The sequence below is a fragment of the Scylla paramamosain genome, unplaced genomic scaffold, assembly GCF_035594125.1.
Source record: "Scylla paramamosain isolate STU-SP2022 unplaced genomic scaffold, ASM3559412v1 Contig43, whole genome shotgun sequence".
NCBI classification, from domain to species: Eukaryota; Metazoa; Arthropoda; class Malacostraca; order Decapoda; family Portunidae; genus Scylla; species Scylla paramamosain.
In genome coordinates, this window is record NW_026973708.1 from 203394 (window position 1) to 227500 (window position 24107).

General features: G+C 32.6%; 1 protein-coding gene across 7 annotated transcripts in view; it reads right to left on the reverse strand.

Moving 5' to 3' along the window:
* The window catches only part of LOC135098060 (calcium-dependent secretion activator-like), a 316893-nt gene that overhangs the window by 153640 nt on the left and 139146 nt on the right, over positions 1–24107 (reverse strand). For all 7 annotated transcript variants that reach the window (XM_064000265.1, XM_064000266.1, XM_064000264.1 and 4 more), the window contains exons 10-11: positions 20374–20561; positions 1560–1661 (exon numbers count right to left, since the gene is read on the reverse strand). In XM_064000265.1, the coding sequence (XP_063856335.1) occupies positions 1560–1661; positions 20374–20561 (290 nt within the window). The remainder of the gene's footprint in view (positions 1–1559; positions 1662–20373; positions 20562–24107) is intronic.

Consider the following 24107-nt stretch of genomic DNA (forward strand, 5'->3'; position numbering starts at 1 on the left):
TTCTTCCTAATAATTATTATCATGGAACATGTACTTCAATTACTTTTAGAATTTTCAATCTTAATATAAAATATTTACAAAGAAAATGCTTGTTTGACTTTGAGAATATAGTTATAAATATCATTCATGATGCCACAACATGTCTTATATGTAACTATTATTCCACTGTAATATCCACATATATTTTTATATTTTAGATACAGGACATGGTGAAAAATGTGGAAACGAAGAGGGAATGAGAACTCTGCAAGAATGGAAAATGATAAGATTATTAGATCATTTTGATGAAAAGGACATTAAGTACTGAAGTAAAATATGTATTTTAGGAATGCAATAGTATATTAGTCCTGGTAGTAACATATGCAAGAGGAAGCTGGACATAAAGCAAAAAGTCAAAGATACAGAACAGAAGCAGTGCAGTGATTCACAAGAAAATCTGAATATTGTTTTCATCACAATTCAGCTTTTAAGGGACTAGACAATAAGTCCAATATATTGAGTAATTACTGAACTGAAAGACATACAATTCTTAATTTACTGAGAAAGCAGGTGCAAGAAGAGTGGATATGTAATGGAAATAAATCAAAGAAAATAAAAACAGAAAAGGCAAAACACAACATAAAGTAATCATACAACTAGCAGAGTTACACATAACACCAGTAAAATGCCTCAGAAGGCAATTGATGAGCGAAGATGTCACTAATGTATCAGTGGAAGAGGTTTTTCAACAAGTGAGAGAGAGAGAGAGAGAGAGAGAGAGAGAGAGAGAGAGAGAGAGAGAGAGAGAGAGAGAGAGAGAGAGAGAGAGAGAGAGAGAGAGAGAGAGAGAGAGAGAGAGAGAGAGAGAGAGAGAGAGAGAGAGTGTGTGTGTGTGTGTGTGTGTGTGTGTGTGTGTGTGTGTGTGTGTGTGTGTGTGTGTGTGTGTGTGTGTGTGTGTGTGTGTGTGTGTGTGTGGTGAATTCAGGCACCCCACACATTGTACATTTGCCAAAACTTTGCAAAAGCCTAATGGTTGTGCTATATACCATTGGATAGAAAATTTCATTCTGCATTCAGTGCTCTCTGACAGTCACATTACAAAAAGTTTTATACTGTATTTTGCACATGCGCAGTATTGTTGTAAGTTTAACATGCTTTTTTGCCATAACTTGCATAACTCTTATTAACAACAAAATTTGAGCTTAATCAATTAATTAGTTGGAAAGCTGGAATTTTTACTTTACACATGCACATTGCTACTTGGAAGTTGGCAAAGAATTTTATCAAAATTATAACAACATCACACCTCTTAAGTTTCACTGAAATTTGTTGAGTAGCTTTTGAGAAATCCTATTTTTGACACCCTTCTACCTTTTGCAATTTACCCAATGACTTCACCCAACAGAAAAGATGAAAGCTATATCATATAAAACTGACAGAGTTGTGCTATCAGAGTTGTGATATCATACAAAATTATCATACAAATGATAATGATGATGCAAACTTGAGTATGTCCTTGACAAATCCAGCTTAAAGATTCTTGGGATTCATTTCAAAACTTAATGTTAATTTGCACTTACATAAAATTTGTAATTTGGTGTTCAAGTAAGACTCTTAGTCTCTCCTTGATGTGTTGGAAGCGCTCCTTCTCTTCTGCCAGGACGGACCCCACACCATCAGGTCTGAATGAAGAAGGAGTGTTACGGCAGGACAAAATGAGGGCTTCAGTCTGAGTAATGAAGGGAGGGTGTTTCATGAACTATAACCAACTATATCTTACTTAGTCTTAAGTCCCATAATTTACATTACTCTGAAAATATTTACTGCTACTAGAAAGGATTTATTGCTGCACTGTAAAATCATAGATATGAATTGAGGGAAATTAAGAAACTATGCTGTCACCTAAGAAGGAACCTCAGCAGCTGCATTATAAAAATATAACTACTCAGATATGAGCCCAATACACTGTGTAAAAGTTGAATGTCTCACTTTTTTCATACATTCTGAAGCTATATATTTCTGATGCAAATTACTTTTATAAAATAAGTACTTAACTTCATACATTAGATGCTCAAAATAGAAATACAAAGCATGAGGATGGTTAATGTTGTTTTAAATATTTGGTTATGCAACTAATATATAATGATTCAGAGTATACTTTACATGATGTAAATGGCTTGATATGACAACCTTATTCTAAAGTCATGAATACTGATGGCAGACAAAGATGCATCAAGCATAAATTAACGTAACAAGTGGGCATGACCGATGCAGGTTGCATAAAACCTGCCATGCAGTAGTGATTATTTTGCAAAAGCATTATTTCTTTTCATATTTCATATGCACCCAAACTATCTCAAATCAAATTAAAGCACATATTCTGGCACAGATCCCGACCACATCAGCAGAATTAGAAGAAAACAGAAAAAACTATGAAACATATTACAAATTTGCAATGAACTTTCATTGCTTATGCTGTGTTAATTTTTATATTGATGTATAATGAGTTACTGAGAATAAGAGACTGCATGGTGGTGGTAGTGGTGGCAGAGCTTCTGTGAGCCACCCTAGGGTGTACCATCAGTGCTCAGCAGGCAGGGTGAGTGACCTTGTCTCTGAGGTGTTGACCCACCACACTCTTAATCATTAAAATAACACTGCTGTCTAGTTAGAACCACCCAAATCTCTGTCTATCGAGTTGGGGGTTGGAGATAACAGGAACCAGCTGTGGCCTGGCCTGATTCACTCTCAAAAGAAATCAAGGCATCCTGCAGACATACATACATACATACATAGTGCATACACACATGTATAATGATCATTAGATTGCCAATCAGGCATGGAGAGATGTTCTGCCATTTTTTTTCTTTTCTTTTTTTCCTCTTTTATGATCATACACTATAAAATGTTCATGCCTGGGTCTGAATAAAATGGGTAAAGCTGCACAGAGATGTGGGCAAACTAAAATCTCTTGGCCAAAAAAAAAAATAAATAAAATAAATAAATAAATAAATAAATAAATAAATAAAAATAAAAATAAAAATAAAATAAAATTCTTCTCTCATGAATAAATCATGTTCAAGTGTATTATGAAGAACAGTACTTAATACAATTATGAAACACTGAGATAATTGGTGTGAAAACTGCTGTTTCAATATGATACATATCATGATATGATTGTAATGTAGTGTTATATGAATACCCACATGGATGCTTGTTTGTTGTCTGTTTTCCTGGTTGCAAGAAGCTTGATAAGAGAGAGGGAACTACATCTACATAGTTCATAATGTAAGTATGAGGGAAGTAAGTATTTAGCGTCTTAAGAAATTTTAGCCAGGAAAATTTCAGCAGAGAAGAATCACACCTATAAACAAGTAAGTTTCTCAGTAAATTCCTAATGCATTAAAAAAAAGTGGCACTGAAAAAAGAGGTTGCTTGGAAAGATCACAGTTCCATGCAGATTGACAAGGTGCTGACAAACACCCATGGATTCAAAACAGTAATTGTAACTTGGAATGAAGGCATTATCATAAGTAACTAAATCTGAACTAATGGAACTACTAAAAATGCACAGAATAAGAACAATCATGCTACTCACACTAAATAAAGTTCAGCATGATATGCATTATTTGTCCTAACTGAATATATCAACTGCAACATTTCAAGTTACTGGTGCACAATGCAATAGACTCGTGAATGACATGAGTATAAAATTGCAATAAATGCTCATCATGAAGCATAACATTTTCCATCTGTAATAAAAGAAATATTCAAAATACTGGCATACTAATTATTCATATGCTTATAAAAATTTAAAATGTGTTGTGTATATCTAGCAAACTATGTAATTATAAAGATGGTTCTAGATTATATTACCATGAAATCCAATCTTCTACACTACTTTCCTTTTCAACAAACCTTGTTGGAAATGGTACGTTAGGGGCTATTGGGCCTTGAGTTTGTTCTTGGCTATGGACAGAAGACAAAATGGTGTCAGATGAAAACTAAACGTACCAATGTATCCTACTAAGATCATTTTATGTACTATGTTGTTATTTCCAAGTAAGCTAATTTTGTTTATATACTTCCAATAAGGATGTATATTAAGAGTTAGGCAATGATATTTCCAGATTTTTTTTTATCCAACTACTTAGATCTTGCACCCAAGAACAGAGTGAAAATGACTATCAAAATATAATCACTGTAAATTTTCAAAATAACTGTATAATCATTGCCAGTTATGGAGAGTTCCTCACTTCTCTGGTATATGTATCTCAATTTTAGTATGTTTGTTTAGGCTGTCAGACCAAATTCACTGTATATATATATATATATATATATATATATATATATATATATATATATATATATATATATATATATATATATATATATATATATATATATATATATATATATATATATATATATATATATATATATAAAACTGTTAGAATAAGATTATTATAAAATTAATTATAATCTCTCCATACAGTAAGAAGGTGGTTTTGATTTCCAAATCAAATATGTTCCAAGGAACATATGATAATGGTTAATACCAAGTATCAGATCAAATTTTCTTTCATCAACACTGTCCTAGATGATACCAATGGTACAAACTACTGTAGAATAATCTCTCTTACACTCATTTACATCCATCATATTTTTCTTACTTTTCAAGTTTTAAAGAATGCTTCATATTAATATATCTACTTCAAATACCATATTTACTTAATGCCAGAATAGTTATGGCCATGTTCATGGGCTGCTACCTGGTGGCACGTCCTGTTGGCCACATACTGGATACATTTTACTGAACAACATCACATTACAGTCTTACACAACACGGCACACGTCCTGTCTACAGCCAATCAGTGCATATTACAGCAGGGATACATCAAGGATTATTACCAATAATTGTTAACATCAGAGTGGTTGGTGCCACAATAACTGATCAGTGGCTCAGACTCTTTGGAATTTTTTCATAAAGGAAAAAACCTTTGGGTACATCACCAAATACACATTGTTATCTCTAACCATTCATTGACTGGAAATATGTTATCATGAAATATCAATCAGCCATGCTTTAAACATATAATGTAGCATGCATAAAAAAAGAAAAAAGAAAAAAAATTCACATTAACTGTAATTAGCTCTTTCAAAAGAAGGCTGAAACTGTAAGAATGTCATAGGAAGGAAATCAACTTGCATACCTAAATTACTGAATGTCTTGAAACCACTGTGATGTAACAAAATCCAATTTGAAACAGGGGAGGCCAAAGGTCAATACAAGTGACTTTCAATATTACAAATAAAAAAATGAAACCCACTTTATGTAAATAGTAAGGAAGGGAAGCTCATTATGTATGGTTTGATTTTCAAATATACTGACACATAGGCTAACAAGGTAATTTTGAATGTCACCAGGTTAGGGAGTAGTGCGGGTCATACAGCAAATGAGTGAAAGTGGGTAGAACTTTCAAACAGCAGATTTGCCACTTTACCTAAACTCTCAAACACACTTGCTTCTCCTTCCCTGATCAAGTTTTACTGACCTCATATTTTGAAAACAGTGGCATATAAATAAAAAAAAAATAAGCACTGTTTTTCCACAAAATAATTTTCTTAGCATTATCTCTTAACTGAATAAAACTTACCAAAATGTAGAAGCAACTGTATTAAGAAATTCACACAAGATTTATCACACTCAAACCTGCATGATCAGGAAAAGGAGTTGGCAGTGTTGAAGAGAGACTAGGGGAGGTGTGGGTGACAAGTGTGTGTGTAACTAACCCTACTGACACTGTCCCATCCTCGGCGGGGCTGAGAGCGATGTGGGGTGGGGGGAGAACAGCTATATTAGCAGTCACAACCCATATTTCCTGGTTTTGGTATAGTTTGTCCCATGAGTACTACCATGTATGTAGCTTACTTAAATTCAACATACATGCAGTTGATCTACTATTTGTAATATAATAAAATTTCAGGCACTCACACAAAAGCACACTTGTACTTTGACTCTTTTCATCTTTCTCCTGGTAGCATCCTTCTTTATTGCTCCATATATTTTTACCTCAATAATCAGGGCAATGAATTTGAGTAAGATTTCATTTCAGTCAATACCAAGGCATAGCATCTTATGCCTAACTATTATAGTGACATTTCCATTGATTATTACTGATCAGAAAATCCTTCATACAATATACTGTTTTACATAAACTAAATATGTAATTTAACTTTTACAACATATACTGTAAACTGATGTGTGAGTAGACACACACACACACACACACACACACACACACACACACACACACACACACACACACACACACACACACACACACCGTGAGATCAGCTACCTACAGGCTGTACATGCTGCGCAGACTCAGGTCGCTGGGGACGCCGACAGATGAGTTAAGGGGGGTGTACCTTACCTTCATCCTCCCCAAACTCATGTACGCCTCCCCAGCGTGGTCCTCCTCCCTCACACACACTCAACAGCTACAGCTAGAGTGTGCAGAAAAGGGTGTGCAGGGTCATCCTTGGCCCTGCATACACCACCTATGAAGAAGCCCTGACCACCCTGAGTCTGTCCAGAATATCCACCAGGCACCGAGAGGCTCTGGAGAAGTTTGGGAGGGGACTACTGCATCATCCGCGTCTCAGCAACATGCTGCCGCCCATGAAGATAGCCTCTTCATGTTTTTTTTATGTTTTTTATTCAGTTTCTCTTTTTTGTGCTGAAGTTATTTAGGTTAACTTATATATATATATATATATATATATATATATATATATATATATATATATATATATATATATATATATATATATATATATATATATATATATATATATATATATATATATATATATATATATATATATATATATATATATATATATATATATATATATACACACATTCAAAGCACAGGAGAATAATTATAAGTTAACCTAAATAACTTCAGCACAAAAAAGAGAAACTGAATAAAAAAATAAAAAAAACATGAAGAGGCTATCTTTAATAGTGATAAGAGCAAATATATTGTAACTATAATGAAGAGCAATTATGTCCCCATTCAATCACTGTCATTCCACTACATTCACAAAATTACACTCAGAAAATTTCATTAAAACTACCACATACACTGAATTAGTAAGAAATGGATTTTTATTTTAATTACAGATTTCCTACAACTTATAAATTAAGGAGAAAAAAAAAAGGTCAATAATATATAGGCAATTATGTGAAAATTTTGAGATACTGAGGCCCTTTGAAAAGTTATAACAGAAAAAAAAACCCTCATATTAAATCAATTATAATAAACAAGTTTTATAAACTTTATCTGCTTTATACAAATCAAGAAGTGACTCCTTAAGACATACCTTAATGCTTGATGACTGCCAAAAAAAAAAAAGAAGAAAAAAAAAAGAAAGAAAGAAAAAAAAAAAAAAAACTCTCATCAGTTAAAGTGATAAGGAATAACCAGAATGACCCATCTTAAAGCATTCTATGAAAAGCCTTAATAAATACTCCGAATACTGTACACATGTAAAATTGATAAAAGAACAGGTATGACTGAATATGAATAAAAGCAAATGAGTTATTGAAAGCTCAGAAAATTTAAGTTCCAAAGTGTTTACAGATGGTAAATCACAGATGACAACACTTGCTGGAGATTATGTACACTAGTTTGGCAAACTTGCAAGTTATTATCTAGGTATCTGACAGAAATACCAGCCCTTACTCATCTGTCAGTAAGATAAGGATTGCCTTAAAAATGTAAAGCTATACCCTATACTAAACCAAGATACACTAATTTTGGCCTGGATTATAACTTTACAAATATCGTTTGTCTTCCCAGTTTTCCTTGGTTTTCCTTGTGAGGAATGCTTAAAAATAGTTTGAGGCTATCTAACATACATAAAGATCTTCAATTATATTTGAATAATCTACTTAATATTAAATCTTAAGTTTTTAAAAGTTGACATCATGAAAGGGGTACATAACTAAATACAAGCCATGCAGGTAATGTAGCTTCCCATAACACATGTCTATAATGAAGTAGATGTTTGGTATTCATAAAATCTAAATCTTTCCGAGCACTTCCTTTCTAGCAGAAGCCAACTTTATTTAGAGTCAGCCCAGAAACTGAAATAACTCTTGTTAAATAATTTCACTTATAAAGCAGAACTGCTGGTAGTACATTCTATGAGACAGAATTAAGTCACTAAGTACTATCAAGAAATTTCTAAAGATATGATAAAGACACTCCTACAGTAATAGATTTCAGTTCCAGGCACTACCTGACACTGGATGAGTTTTAGACTTATTAACAGATGGCAAGATTATGCAGAAGGAAGGCTGAGTACAAAGACAAATACAATAAATAGAACAGGCAAGGGAAACAATTATTTAGTCAACTTACACCACCAAGACAGAAAAAAAGTGTAAGGATTAAGGCATCAAACATGAACAGTTAGAATATATTTTGGTGTGTCATAGAAGCTGTATGCAATTCAGTTCTATTTGTCTCAAAAATTAATATGAAACCTTCCTTATTACAGTTTATATCTTATAACCTAGCACATAATTTATATCCAATCTAAGCTAAACCCCTTCAGCTGATTGGTTGAACTAGTATTTCACAAAAGTCTTTAATTGGTTGATTGGTTGGTTGTCAGTCAGTCAGACTGACACAGGCTGCTCTGAGCTGCTCTCAACAACATCATATTCACAAACTTTCAATGTAACTTAGATTCATTGTGAAATATTTGATATTAGTAAAAACAAGAGTAGTTATATAATTTCAAACATGTACATAACAAATTAGACTGAATAAAATAAAGTGAATTTATGTAAAGAGTGCAGATTAAAAATATTTATGCATGTTTCTTCATTATGCAGAAATTCTATGAAATTGATGAATTACTGAGAAATTTAATTATGGTGACAGTTAAGGTGTTATTTTTGTTCTATTCCAAGCTATACATTCATAATTTTCACTTTATAGAACATCTGATAAAAACTTCATGATCAGAAGAAATAATTCTCTTTCTGAAATTCATTTTTACAATGAATCACGTGTTTCATAACAATCAAACGTGCATAGACAGTTCTGTACATTCTTTTAACATATATTCACATGGAACTGATTAGTATAAAAAAAAAAAAAAAAAAAAAAAAAAAAAAACAATATGTGTTCCTTTGAAGGAAGTAATTATGTTATTTCACACAATTTATAAGATGGAATACTGATATTGAGAGGGAAGAATTGCACAAGAAGAAATGGAACTAGGCCAAAGCAAACTTTACTGACCTTATGAAGTTCTTCAATGAAACTGACTGGAGGACAATGAAGGGATTAAGTGATGTGCAACAGAAATGTGTCAATAAGTTCTCAAAACTAAACAAATATTTTAATAACAAACTGTAAGAAATTAACATAAATTACACCAGAATTAATGGTATAAGTGATGACTATTTATGATGGTGTTAATGGGCTATGGATAGATTGGGAATGTTTGGAGTGATGCTATGAAAATTTCTTTGTGGCTGTTTTGTGCCACAGGAGAAAATCTGTGAACATATGAATTCATGGAAAGTGAAACCATGGAAACGGGAGGCAGTCCATTAGTATGATGAAACATCATGTGCATGTATTTCTAGATGGACCAACTCATATAAAATTACATAGCCCATCAAAGAGAGCATCTCACAGAAGTTTCTGTCAGACACTGCCTGGCTATGGCAACCAATCAGCATCTGTTGTGAGTAATTAGTTTAGCCAATCAGCTGAACTGATCTATATGTCTATATTTGGTTGTGACAAGTTCATATGGTACTGAAGGGAAAGAACATAGCTTAAATAAATTTGTGCCAGATTGAAAGGGATAAGCAATAACTCTGTTTAGATTTAGATGGCTGCTAGGTACTTTTTAATACAAATTGGAAACTATATTATTTTATATTCATACATAAATTTATTGATATCATCTCTGTCCATTCCAATAATATATCTACAATTAAGTTATGTTTTCTTCAACCTTAATATGCCCCCTTTTTAAATTTCACTATTGTACAAGAATGTTTTTCAGGTTGTGAATGTGGATATATGCATATCAGCCCAGGAATGTTTGCTAGTTTTGAACCTGGAAATAATTCCCAGACAAGGGCTACATGACACAATGTGTAACTGCATCAGTCTTATCTATTTTCTGATGACCAGTGCACAATCTGATGAAATATAATATTCAATACTGCACATGGCTAGAAAGAAATTGTTAACCCTCTCAGACACCGCTGAATTAAAAATAAATTTTGACCACTTACCAACATTTCATCTTTTATCACTAAACATCTAACCCCATAAATTAATCTTGAGAACAATATCATGCAAATAAAGAGAAGTTGAAACCATTTTATAGGAATCAGTGCTACAGTATATATATATATATATATATATATATATATATATATATATATATATATATATATATATATATATATATATATATATATATAAGGATGAGTGATGCAACAATTAATGGGTAGCTACATCTATTACAGAGTTTGTTTCACAAGAATACTACCAAGACATTTTCCATACTAAGGGCAAAGGCAGTGCAGTATCACCATTGATTTTCCAAATCATGAAATGATACTTCTGGTAAGGTATTTTACAACAGCAATTATAGTATACAACTTTGCAGCCCAATGCCTTAAGTCCGCTGTGTCAATAACACATGACAGTGCATGAGAGGATTAAATATATTTCAACCTTGCTTTACAACAAGAAAGCATAATTCTTATCCTTATTAATGAAATATAAAAGCTTTAGTTCCAAGAATAGTGCTGTAAATGGGATTCCTCATAAGCATTATAAAAGTCACACTTGTTCTGGCATTAATGATGATCATGAGGATGTTAAGAAAAGATAGCATGAAATGTCTTACAAAGTCACATATGGGAACTCTGGAATAGAAGAATAAGATTCACTTGTGCAACAATCCCAGTTGTTTGCCAAAATTCACTGAAAAATATTTTAGTCTGCAATTGTTTCCTAAAGTCAACTGAAAAATATTATAATATATTTGAAAAAAAAAATGTGTGTGTGTGTGTGTGTGTGTGTATAATATATATATATATATATATATATATATATATATATATATATATATATATATATATATATATATATATATATATATATATATATATATATATATATATATATATATATATATATATATATATATATATATATATATATATATATATATATATATATATATATATATATATATATATATATATATATATATATATATATATATACAGCTAAGTCCCATTATACAAGCATCCATTATACAAGACACAGAAGATACAAGATGTGTAAATTAGGGACTATTTTCTTTATACGAGCACAAAATCTGAAGATAAGGTGAGTAAAATTATAAAGTTTAAAATGTGCACCTTCCTGCACCCTCCTGCTAACACATCCAGGCTGTATGGTGATGGTGCTATATGATTCAGATGCATAAAGATGAGCTTGTGAGCAGTGGAAGAGAACTGCGCACCTCTCTCCTGTCCATTCATTCTCCCAAGTCCCATCAGTCCTTAACTCTGTGTCTCTCAGATTCCCACTATTATGGCCTTACTGCTCATCTTTATACTTATACTCTATCTTCATTTTTGCTTGCATGTATAATTACAATACAGAATAAGTATAGTGTATGTACAGTCCTTCATGTAAGTGATCAGTGCTTGCATGTGTTATAGTGTTACTGCTGGCATGTTCCTTCATTCACTGTCTTTGGTGTGGTATTGTGTGTGTGTGACTGACAATGTGGTATTTAGATTGTGTCTTATTTTGTCTCTCAAGTGCTAACTATGCCTCCCAAGCAGCCAATGAATTACAGTGCAAGTCCCTGCACTAAGACACTAAGACTAAGTGAACTAGAGTGCTAATAACACTTGCAGAGGGTAGAAATTGTAAAAAAGCACAGGAGTGGTGATGCATTAGCTATGCATTGGTGAGTGTTATACAAGTTTTATATGTTTAATCAATTTTAAATAATGTTCTTTGTATGATGTTATCTCTTTCTGGTTGCTTTATTTACAGTTCTGTAATATAGACACATTTTTTGCGTTTGGTATCTTACATTTTAGCTTGAAAACTTGCCTTTGACAAGGGTTAAGGAATGTAATCCATTAGTTACGTGTTAACTTATACAAGAAGTTGGAACATGAGCAATTCAAATGAAACCTAACTGCTTGTATCATAGGGACCTCCCTGTGTATATATATATATATATATATATATATATATATATATATATATATATATATATATATATATATATATATATATATATATATATATATATATATATATATATATATATATATATATATATATATATATATATGTGTGTGTGTGTGTGTGTGTGTGTGTGTGTGTGTGTGTGTGTGTGTGTGTGTGTGTGTGTGTGTGTATTTACCTAGTTGTGTTTTACAGGAAAAGAGCTATGCTCATGCTGTCCTGTCTCTACATCTATAAGCATCTAGCTTAACTTTAAATTCATGAATATTTTTTGCTTGTACCAATGTTTCATCTAAGTTGTTCCATATTTCTGTGCTTCTATTTGGGAAACCATATTTCTTGACATCTCTTCTACTTGCTGTTTTCTTCAATTTCACTCCATGTCCTCTTGTAGCTCTTGAGTCCCACACAAATGAGTCTTCTTTTGTCAACTTGATCCTTACCCTTTAAAGCTCTGTATATAGCAAGCAAATCTCCTCTTTCTCTTCACTCTTGTAATGATGGAAGCTTCAGTCTCCTTAATCTTTCTTCATAGGTTAAATCTCTCAAACTTGGTACCAATTTGGCTGCAGCTCTTTGGTTCCTTTCTATTTTCCTTATTTCCTTTTTATTATGGGGTGACCAAACAATTGTGGCATATTCCAGTTTTGGTTGAATCACATATTCCATCAACTTTTTCATCATCTCTTCATCCATGTAAGCAAATGCCCCTTTCATCTTTCTTAGTAACTCATAAGTTTCTCCAACTATTTTGTTTACATGTTTTACTGGTGATAAATTATCACTTATTGTAATTCTCAAGTCTTTTTCTTCTTTGATTTTCTTAATTTCCACTTCTCCCATGGTGTAGGAACTTGTCAATCTTCTTTTGCTTTTTCCTAATTCCATCACCTTGCATTTCTTTGCATTGAATTCCACTTACCATTTCTTACTCCATTTATATACGAGTATCTTATTTAGATCTTTCTGTAATATTTCACAATCCATATTGTTTTCCCACTCTTTTCAATAATTTTGCATCGTCTGCAAACTGTCAACCTCATCCACCATATCTTTGACATACACCAGAAACATTATGGGGGCTAAGACTGTCCCCTGTGGTACTCAACTTGTAACTCTACACCATTCTGATTTTTCTCCCTTTTATTACTTTTCTCATTTCTCTATCCCTCAAGAAGTCTGTAATCCAATTCAGTGTGTTTCCTTGCAAACCCCCTATATTTTGAATTTTCCATAGCAGTCTCTGGTGTGGTACCTTATCAAATGTTTTTTTTAGGTCTAAATAAACACAGTCTGCCCAATCCTCTCTCTTGAATTATATCAATTGCTCTACTATAAAAGTTCACTAAATTCGTGAAACAAGATCTTCCACTTCTGAAACCAAATTGTGTCAGTCAATGTATGTGTTTCTTCTAAATATTCCATTCATCTGTTTTTAACTATTTTTTCTGCTATTTTTGCCACCACACTTGTTAGGGACACTGGTCTGTAATTCAATGGATCTTCTTTATTACCTCCTTTAAAAATGGGCACAATATTGGCTCTCTTCCAGTCTAAAGGAATTTTTTCTTCCTTAAAAGAACATACTGTGGTATTGTGTATACCTTCTGCCAGTTGTTCACAACATTCCTTAAGTATCCAGTTGGACACTCCATCTGGTCCTTGAGCCTTATTTACATCCAAATCTTTCATAATCTTTTTAATTTCACTTATGTCCACATGTATCTCTCTCATCACATTGTCTCTGTGCCATGCTCTTTCTCCTTTAAAATTTGCTTTCTTTGGTAAATATTGACTGGAAGCATTTGTTCATTTGTTCATTAATTCCACTTGTAACCATGTATCTTTGTATGTGATGTCATCTTTTGTTAATTTATCTATTGTTTACCTCTTTTTCATCTTCCCATTCACATATCTGAAGAATAACTTCGGCTCATCTTTGCATTTGGTAACTATATCTTTCTCATAATTCCTTTCTTCATCTCTCAGGATTCTGATATATTCATTTCTTGCCTTCTTGAAATCTTCCCATTTCTCACTTCCTCCTTTTTTTTTCTCCATCTATTCCATGCTGCTTCTTTTTCTTTTCTTGCTGTTATACATCTCATATTAAACCAGTCTTTTTTCTTTTTCACTTCCTTTGTTTTGATCTTTGGTACATATCTATTGACCCCTTCATTATAAATATCCATGAATATGTCTCACTTTTCCTGCGTACTGCTTGCCGTGAACAGTTGTTTCCATTTAGCCTCTGCAAAATATTCCCTCAACCTGATAAAATCTGCTTTCCTGTAATTATATCTCCCATTCTTGTAAATTTAATTCCTATTTTCTATTGGACCACTGCCTATACTGAATTCAATTAACAGATGATCACTTTTACCTAGTGGGCACTGATAATTTATTCTTTCAATGATGTCCATTTACTTTGTAAACAAGTCTAGCCTTGATGCCTCATCATTACCCCCAAATCTTGTATTTTCTCCAATCCATTGAGTCATAGTATTTGTTATTATTAAATTTAGAAGCATATATCCCCATGACTCTTCTCCCCCATCTGTGGTCCACTCTTCCCAGCATATCTCCTTGCAATTAAAGTCACCCATAAGTGTTATATTATTACTCTCTGCCAGTATTCTCTCCAAACAGTTACTAGTATCTCTTAACAATAATATATAATCCTCTTGTGTCCATGCATTCGTCTTTGGGGGTACATAAGCCACTGCAAAATCTCTTCTTCCTTCTCCTTTCCTTTTTGTTTGAATTCTAATTACTTCTGCCATTCCTTCTCCTATTTCAACCTCTTCCACTCTTATACTCTTCTTTGTAAGTAACATGACTCCTCCCCCTTTCTTATTATTTCTATGTTTTATCCACACATTATAATTACTATTACCAATTCTTATATTTTCTATTGTCCCATTTAGTTTAACTTCAGTAATACCCATGATGTCAGGCTGCTTTATCTTAATATAATTATTCAATGCTCACAATGTTGATATTAAACCATTTATATTTGTATATGCCACTGTTCACTTTTTATTTTTCCATACAATATCTACATTTTCTATTCTTTTTTTTGTCAGATACCACTTCCTGAGCCTCTCGTCTTTTACCTTCCAATAGAACTTTTTTTCTCTTCCTGTTCCGTTCTCGTTTTTTGCCTGCTTCTTTTGTTAGATCGCTTACCTTGAGTCTCTCCTCCTCATTCATGTCCCTCTTTATCCAAACTTTCCTGTATTGCTCTGTCTTGTCCAGTTTCCATGCATTTGATATCACTTCCATGGCTGTTGTTTATGCCCTAAATTTTACTTTCAGTGGTTGTTCTCCTCCTTCTATATACTTCCCCAGTCCATGTATTTCCTCAATTTCACTTATCCAGTCCTCCCCTTCTCTCTGTGTATTTCCTACAACATCCTCTGCTAACTTTTTTTGTTCTCTTTCCCTCTTGTATCTTACTGGCTCTGTTTCCTCTTTTAATCCATATATAACAATACATTTCTTTTTGTTCACTGTGTCCCTTACCATCGATTCCTTCAGTTTCATCAACTTTCACAATTTCCTTACTTAAATGTGTCTTTTTCTTCTTTTGAGCTTCTATGATTTCTGTAAAGTTAACTTTTTTTCCTCTTTTTGCTTCCTTCGGATTTGATGTTCACTTTTCATCCCTATCACTTCATTTTCCTGTTTTTTTAACAATATCATTATTTTCCTTCAATCTTGTTTTTAGATCAGCACATAGTGTTTTCAATTCTTTGTTTTCCTCTTCCAGGTCATGTTATTTTTTTTCTAAATTTTTCACTCTTTCAATGAGGTCACTGATCATTCCTTCCATCAAAGCCACTTTCCTTCCTTGCATTTTATCATGTAGTTCATTATCTTCCTCAAATCCTGGGAATGGTGACCCTGTTGGCAACACTCCGCTCCCACCTATGGTGTCCGCCTTGCTGGAACTTTTACTCATTTTATTACCTCTGTTATTACTTAAATTTTCCCTTATTTATTTATTTCTGGAGACAGGACAACTCTACTTGAGCACAGCTCCTACCTGGGAACACATTCTAGACTCCTAGTGGTGGGTGTGGTCAAACAAAATCTTTCTCTGCTGGAGCATGGATCGCTGCTTGTTTACTCGACAACGATATGTGTGTGTGTGTGTGTGTGTGTGTGTGATATTCCTTCTCATTCTAATGAACAAAGATGAATATAATTTTTTTTATGCATATCACAATAAAGTTACTTGCACAACAATGGATATGGAAAATGCATTACATAATTTCAACTATTGCATCCTTAAGCTTTAATGATTTTAAAGAGAAAAATTATAGAAAACATGAACAAGACTGGAAAATTACTATAGATTAAAAAATAATAATAATCAAGTATGTGCTGTTAGTAAATACTTTTGCACAAGAGGGATAAATAGTCAAGACAATTAACATATTAATGAAAAATTAATAAATTTGTACAGCTTTGTGGTGGCTATATACTACCAACTAATGAGACAAACTTATCTCAGGTTGTACAGTACTTTGTATCTAAATCAATAATATTCTTAAACTAACTTAAAAAGTAGCATGATTATAATCTTTTCGCTTCTCTGAGATCATTACACATTACACTGCATATCTGAGACTAGTTAAAGCATACACCTATAATATGTACAAATATGCGTAATTATAAACACCTACACACACAGGCACACACATTATAAATAAATAAATAAATAAATATATAAATAAATAAATAAATAAATATATATATATATATATATATATATATATATATATATATATATATATATATATATATATATATATATATATATATATATATATTCTTACCTAATTGTACTTTTATCACAATGAGTCAAGCTAGTAATGTCTCATCTTTTAAAGTTTATTACACACAACTTCATCAGTCAATAAATTCCATTGGCTGATTGCTCTGTCAGGAAAATTATATTTTCTCATCTTTCTTCATCCTTTTTTTTGTACAATTTCTTACTGTGTCCTCTTAGCACTGATTGTTGTGGTACCACAAAGTCTGTGATATCATTCTTTTATTTTCCTTTTACATATATGTAAAATATAAATGTAAAACTTTTACATATATATGACATGAACATGTCACCTCATTTTCATCTCTCGGATATAGAGAGCTTCAGTTTGTCAAGCCCTTCTTCATAGTGAAGATCTTTCAAGTCTGGTACCCATTTTGTACTTGATCTTTGCACTTTACCTTTTCAATTCATTTTTTTTTTTTAGAAGTGAATTCCCTATTACTGCTGCATATTCAAGTGTTGATCTTACAGATGATTATTTTTTTTATTATTTCCTCATCTATGTATCTAAGTGATATCCTCATATTTACCGATAAGTGGTGCATGTTCCATGCTTTGGCATTTATGTGGTCTTCTGATGATGGCCTGTTATTTATTATTACATCTAAGTCTTTTTCCACAAATATCATGATTAACAAGAAAGGGCAAGAAACTCAAACAATAAATGTTTTGAATTAAGTTTATTAAATAAAGAAGCAGTGAATGGACTGACTTACTAAAAGCCTCCATCATTGACATCACCACATCTGCCCTACTTTGATGTCAGGCATGCTTTAGTCTCCCAAGGTGACTCATTCTTCTGGTATGACAGCAGTTCACAATCATCAAATTTGGTAAAGTCTTCAAGATTACCTTATAAGGCTTAGAGGAGGAAAGAGATAATATCACTATTTCCTTCATATTCATGATGGGTCCTGCACCACTCTCCAGCATTTAGCAAGATCTTTCTTATTTAGAGATGAGGAACGAGAAAGATGCATGAAATGTGAGGAAAGTCATTTAAGGTTTCTTCTCACAGTTCCTGCCCTTGCACAGATGTCTCTGGTCAATGTGTCTTGCTCCCCCTCACTGTCTTCTGTGTATGATAATGCAATTAATTTCTTGGTTTTTCTCTTCCTTCTTCACATGTTTGCCAGGACTTGTAAACTCTCAGGTTAAATGTTAAACTTGGGGTTAACATCATTGAAATTAATGTTTTGAAGATGAGAAGATGTTGCACATCAAAGCATGCATCAATGTATTCAGTGTTTTCTTCAGATTTTTCTTGTAATGTTGGTAAAGTGCTTGCAAACAAGCCTACACATAAATGATATGTGACTTTTGATATGTCTCTCAATTCTTGTCAGGATTGTCTTCTTCACATGTTTGCCAGGACTTGTAAACTCTCAGGTTAAATGTTAAACTTGGGGTCAACATCTTTGAAATTAATGTTTTGAAGATGAGAAGATGTTGCACATCAAAGCATGCATCAATGTATTCAGTGTTTTCTTCAAAGATTTTTCTTGTAATGTTGGTAAAGTGCTTGCAAACAAGCCTATAAATAAATGATATGTGACTTTTTGAGATGTCTCTCAATTCTTGTCAGGATTGTTTCTTACCAGGAGATGATCTTGTTCATGTACTATATCTGAAAATTTATTCTCTTCTCAGGGTCTACCCTCTTTTGTACATTATTGAGAAGAATGCTTGGGGGGGTATAACAATGTCCTTTTCCTTCTTAGTGACATCAGTGTTGTATCAACTATTCCAATTTTTTTTCATCGAGTAATCTACAATTTTCTTCGAAGCCATTGCTAATAAGTACTTAGTTGATCATTCTATTTCCTTGTGTATCTGTTTCTAAGTGCTGTAGTTGTGAATGCTCTCTGAATGAAGGCATCAATGGTAGAGATCTTGTAAGTCTGTAGGCACTCATTTCTATTATTGAGGCAAGGTCTGAGATTTATAGGCTTGATATATATTTCTATATTGAAATATTCTCATTCGTGCCATCTAAAAAAACGCAAGGAGATGATTAATTTTTGCTGTTTTGTATTGTAAAGGTGAGACCACAGATTTCTTACAAATAATCTGACTAGCTCAACATCAACACTGCATTTTGTCTTTATAAATATATCGGTATATCAGCAAATTATGTCTAGATCGTCATCCTTGCAGAATACCTAAACAGCCCATGAAGAAGTTTGCTAGCAATACTGCAAAGGGAGAGCCCATGGCTAACCTACTAATTTGGAATATTTGTTCCCTTGGGTAAGGAGAAAGGGGCTTCCTTGTTGTTACATTTATTCCTTTCACCTTTCCCTAGGGAATAGATTTCTATGCTTTATTGTCTGACAACTTTGCAAAAGGACATGGTCACAACAAGGCCCCCAGTTATGCCTGCATTAAAAAAAAAATATACTGAAAAACAGTTTTCTGTAGCATATCAATAGGCTTATCTCAAGACAAAGCAATCTTAATAAAGTGAATAGTTAATCAAGTTAAACTTGATTAACTAAAAATATGTGATGTTTAAAACTGCATATTTGTTATTTGCTATTCAAAAAAAAAATAAATAAATAAAATAAAATTTAATAAAATGGGTAAAGCAAGGTCAAAATTCACTGAACATTAGAAGTGCAAGATTATTTCCACACCATCAATAAAACTAATCAATCCATACTTCAAAATTACATTATAGTTATGTTTTTGCACTGCAAATAATATACTGTAGCTGCATATTGAAGATACAAGATACTGAATCCATGTATTCTAAATGTTTTCTACCTTGAAACATGTACATTTCACTGTCAGATATCACTTATCAAAAAAAAAAAAAAAAAAAAAAAAAAAAAAAAAAAAAAAAAATGTATGCACCTGATTATGCAGCACTCATGCTTTTATCCCAATAATTCAAATCCTGAAGGTTGTTTAATGTATTTAGTTTCAAATATATATATATATATATATATATATATATATATATATATATATATATATATATATATATATATATATATATATATATATATATATATATATATATATATATATATATATATATATATATATATATATATATATATATATATATATATATATATATATATATATATATATATATATATATATATATATATATATATATATACATACATATAAACACTATGATTCTCACCATGTAATTCGGATTCAAGCTGGCTTATTAAAAAGTTTAAATAATAATGAAAAGCTACTTACCTATTCCCATGTACATGGGAGGCACAGAAGGCAAAGGAGTAGTGAATTAGGGTTGGGTCAATCATCTGGCCCTTCTCAGCACGATCTAGGAGATCCTCCAGATAACACAAGTGTCGGTAGCATCCCCTCACACCATATCGAGCCTGGTACTCATCTAACACAAAAATCTGCCCAGGACTGAACCATCCCTATAAAAAGTAAAGACCATCACATGTAGAATATATAAAATAATTTACAAAAATAAATTTTCAGAATATTATGACATTCTCTTGCATGCCTTTTATGAATTAATATGTCAGAATATCAGTTAATGTTGTTGGCTTCCAAAAGACATCTAGACTCAGGCTCCATCACTCACCAAATTAGCTGTTTAACTACATTGTCCCTTAACATCTAAGTGGTTTAAGCAATAAAAAAGACACCTGAAGATGTCAAAAATCCATGTATATGTGCTGTCCACTTTAGATACACACACACACACACACATGAACTTATTTGCAGATGATGCTAAGCTGATGAGAAGGGTAGAAAATGTAAATGACTGATTTAAATAAGATAAAAAGATGGAGTAAATCTTGGCAAATGGAATTCAATTTAAGTAAATGTAAAGTAATGGAGTTTGGTAAGAGTAAGAAAAGAATACAATATGATTATGAGATAGATGGTGAGAAGTTAAAGAACTCAAGAGGAAGTGGATTTGAGAGTAACAGTTACTGAAAATTTGACTACAGACAGACACATTGATAAAATTACTGGAGAGATGATGAATTTGTTAAAAAGAGTAAAAATGGCATTCTCACATTTGGATGAATGAATGATAAAAAGTTGTCCATTTCCATGATAAGACCAAGATTGGAATATGTGGCAGTGGTGTGGTCTCCTCATACAAAGAGGAATATTGTAAAATTAGAAAGAGTACAAAGAGTAGTCACTAAGATGGTTCTGGATTTGAGCAATTCAACCTATGAAGAGAGATTAAAAATGATGGAAATTCCTACCCTTGAAAATAGGAGAGAGAGAGAGAGGAGATTTAATAAACATCTATAGAATGAATGATAAATGGTATAGAAAATGTGGACAAAATTTTTTTTTCTAAATTTAGACACACAGAGTACAAGGAGGCACAGTAAGAAGCTGTAGAAAGTTAACTGTAGAAGAGACATCAAAAAGTATAGTTTTCCTCATAGAAATGTGAACAAATGGCATGAACTCAGTAAGACATTGTCAATGCTGTAACTGTCCATGCTTTTAAGACCAAACTGGATAGATATAGAGATGGGATACCACGAGATTACTAGCCTCCCGTAAACCACAACTAGGTAAATACAACTAGGTAAATACACACACACGTGTGCAACAAAAGGGAAACAAGAGAACATGGAAGAAAATTAAAAGCAACCACTAAGAAAAGAGACAAAGAAGTCTAGCTTCCCTCATATTAGCACAGAATGGACTGGATGAGGAAGTGCTCTATGCAAGGATTATTCATAATTTAAAAAACAATTAAATAATAGATGATATGGAAACAAGACAGTACAAACATAGCTCCCTTCCAGTGTATCATAACTAGTTAAACACACACACACACACACACACACAAGATAATTTTGAGCAAGAATATAGGGGGTGCAACAGTTTGTACCAAGTTATAAAGTGAAAATTGGGAAGCACGAATATTACAATACCAGGTGTGTGGAAGCAAAAAAAGAAACAGGACAGGACATGGAGGAATATGATCAGAAAACTGAACAGAAATACTAGGGAAGAATACAGAAAGCTAAGGAATGAATATGGTATAATAAAGAGAAGAAGGAAATTTTTGAAAGTGACATAGTAAGAACATGCAAGGAAGAGCCCAAACTCTTCTACAGATACATAAGTGGAAAAATGAAACTGGGATGACATAAACAAGTAAAGAAGAGAAGGAAGAGTTTATGAAACTACTGAGGAGATGAGTGAACTAATGAGTTTTCAATCTGTGTTAACAAAGGAGACTGATTTTGTGGCACTGAAAGTGGTATCACAGAATGAGGGAATACAGGAGATACAAGTAAAGAGACAAGATATCAAAAAACTGCTGGAAGAGCTGGATATTAAAAAAATTATGGGACCTAATCAATAAAATGGATGGATATTAAAAGAATGCAGCGAACAAATGAAGGAACCCATATGGGATATAGTTACCAGCTCGTTGAAAGAAGGAAAAAGTACCAAGGGAATGGAAAAGAGCTAATATAGTCCCAATATACAAAGGGGGAAATAAAATGAAACCATTAAATCACAGACAAGTGTCATGAACAAGCATTGTAAGCAAGCTTTGTAAAATAGTAATTAAGGACAGATGGATACAATATTTAGAAGATGAAAAGATAATTACAGAAAAGCAATTTGGACTCAGGAAAGGGAGATCCTGTGTCACAAATCTACTGAGCTTCTATAAGAGAGTAATAGATGGAGTGCTAGAGAGGGACGAATTGGTTGTTTCGGTATACCTGGATCTCAAAAAAACATTTGTTAAAGTTCCCCACAAAAGTCTTATGTGGAAGTTAGAGAATGAAGGAGGACTAAATGGAGAAACATTGAGATGGATCAAGGATTATTTACAAGGGAGAGAAATGAGAACAGTAATCAAAGACACTAATTCAAGTTGGTGCAAAGTGACAAGTGGGGTACCACAAGAATCTGTGTTAGCACCTGTTATGTTTCAAATATATGTAAATGATATGACAAAGGATCTAAATAGCTATATAAACCTTTTCACTGATGATGCAAAAATAATGAAAATAATAAAGGATGAAAATGACTGCAAGGAGTTACAAAGACAAGATACATGCATGGAGCTAAAGATGGAAACTAGAATTTAATGCCAGAAAATGCCATGTGTTGGAAATAGGAAAAAGTAAAAAAGAGACCTTCACAGAATTAAAAATTGTGAGAAATAATAATGAAAAGTAATGAAGAAAAAGATTAGGGAGTAATGATCCAGGACACACTATCACCTGAAGGACACATAAACAGAATACTTGGCTCTACATACAGCTTGTTAACAAACATTAGGGTGGCATTTAAATATTTAGATAAAGAAATGAAGAAAATTACAATGAGCATAATATGACCTAAATAGGAATACACAGCAGTAGTTTGGGTTCCACAAAGAAAAAAAAGATATACGGAAGCTGGAAAGAATACAGAGGATAGCGACAAAGATGGTACCAGAAAGACTTAAGCTATAAAGAAAGACTTGAAGAGATGGGATTACCAACACTAAAGGAGAGAAGAGAAAGAGAGACCTGATAACAATGTACAAATTAGTAAACAATATACAAAGAATAGAGAGAAATTACTTGGTACTACAGATGGAGGAGGGAGAGCAATGGATGAGAGGGCATGGGAAGAAAATAAAGAAGAGTGGATGTTTAAGCAACATCAAGAAATACAGCTTCCTGTACTGAACTATTGAAATCTTGAATGATTTGAAGGAAGAGGTGGTTGTGGCAAACAGTATACACACATTTAAAGAGAAACCGGATAAATATGGTTATAGAGACAGGATAAAATAAGCTTTAGTTCATGTCCTGTACAATACAACTAGGTAAATACACACACACACACACACACACACACACACACACACACACACACACACACACACACACACACACACTAAAAGTAATAAAAGAGCTATGTTGATTGTATGGAGTTGCAAAGAGGTATTGACAAGATTTATCAGTGGA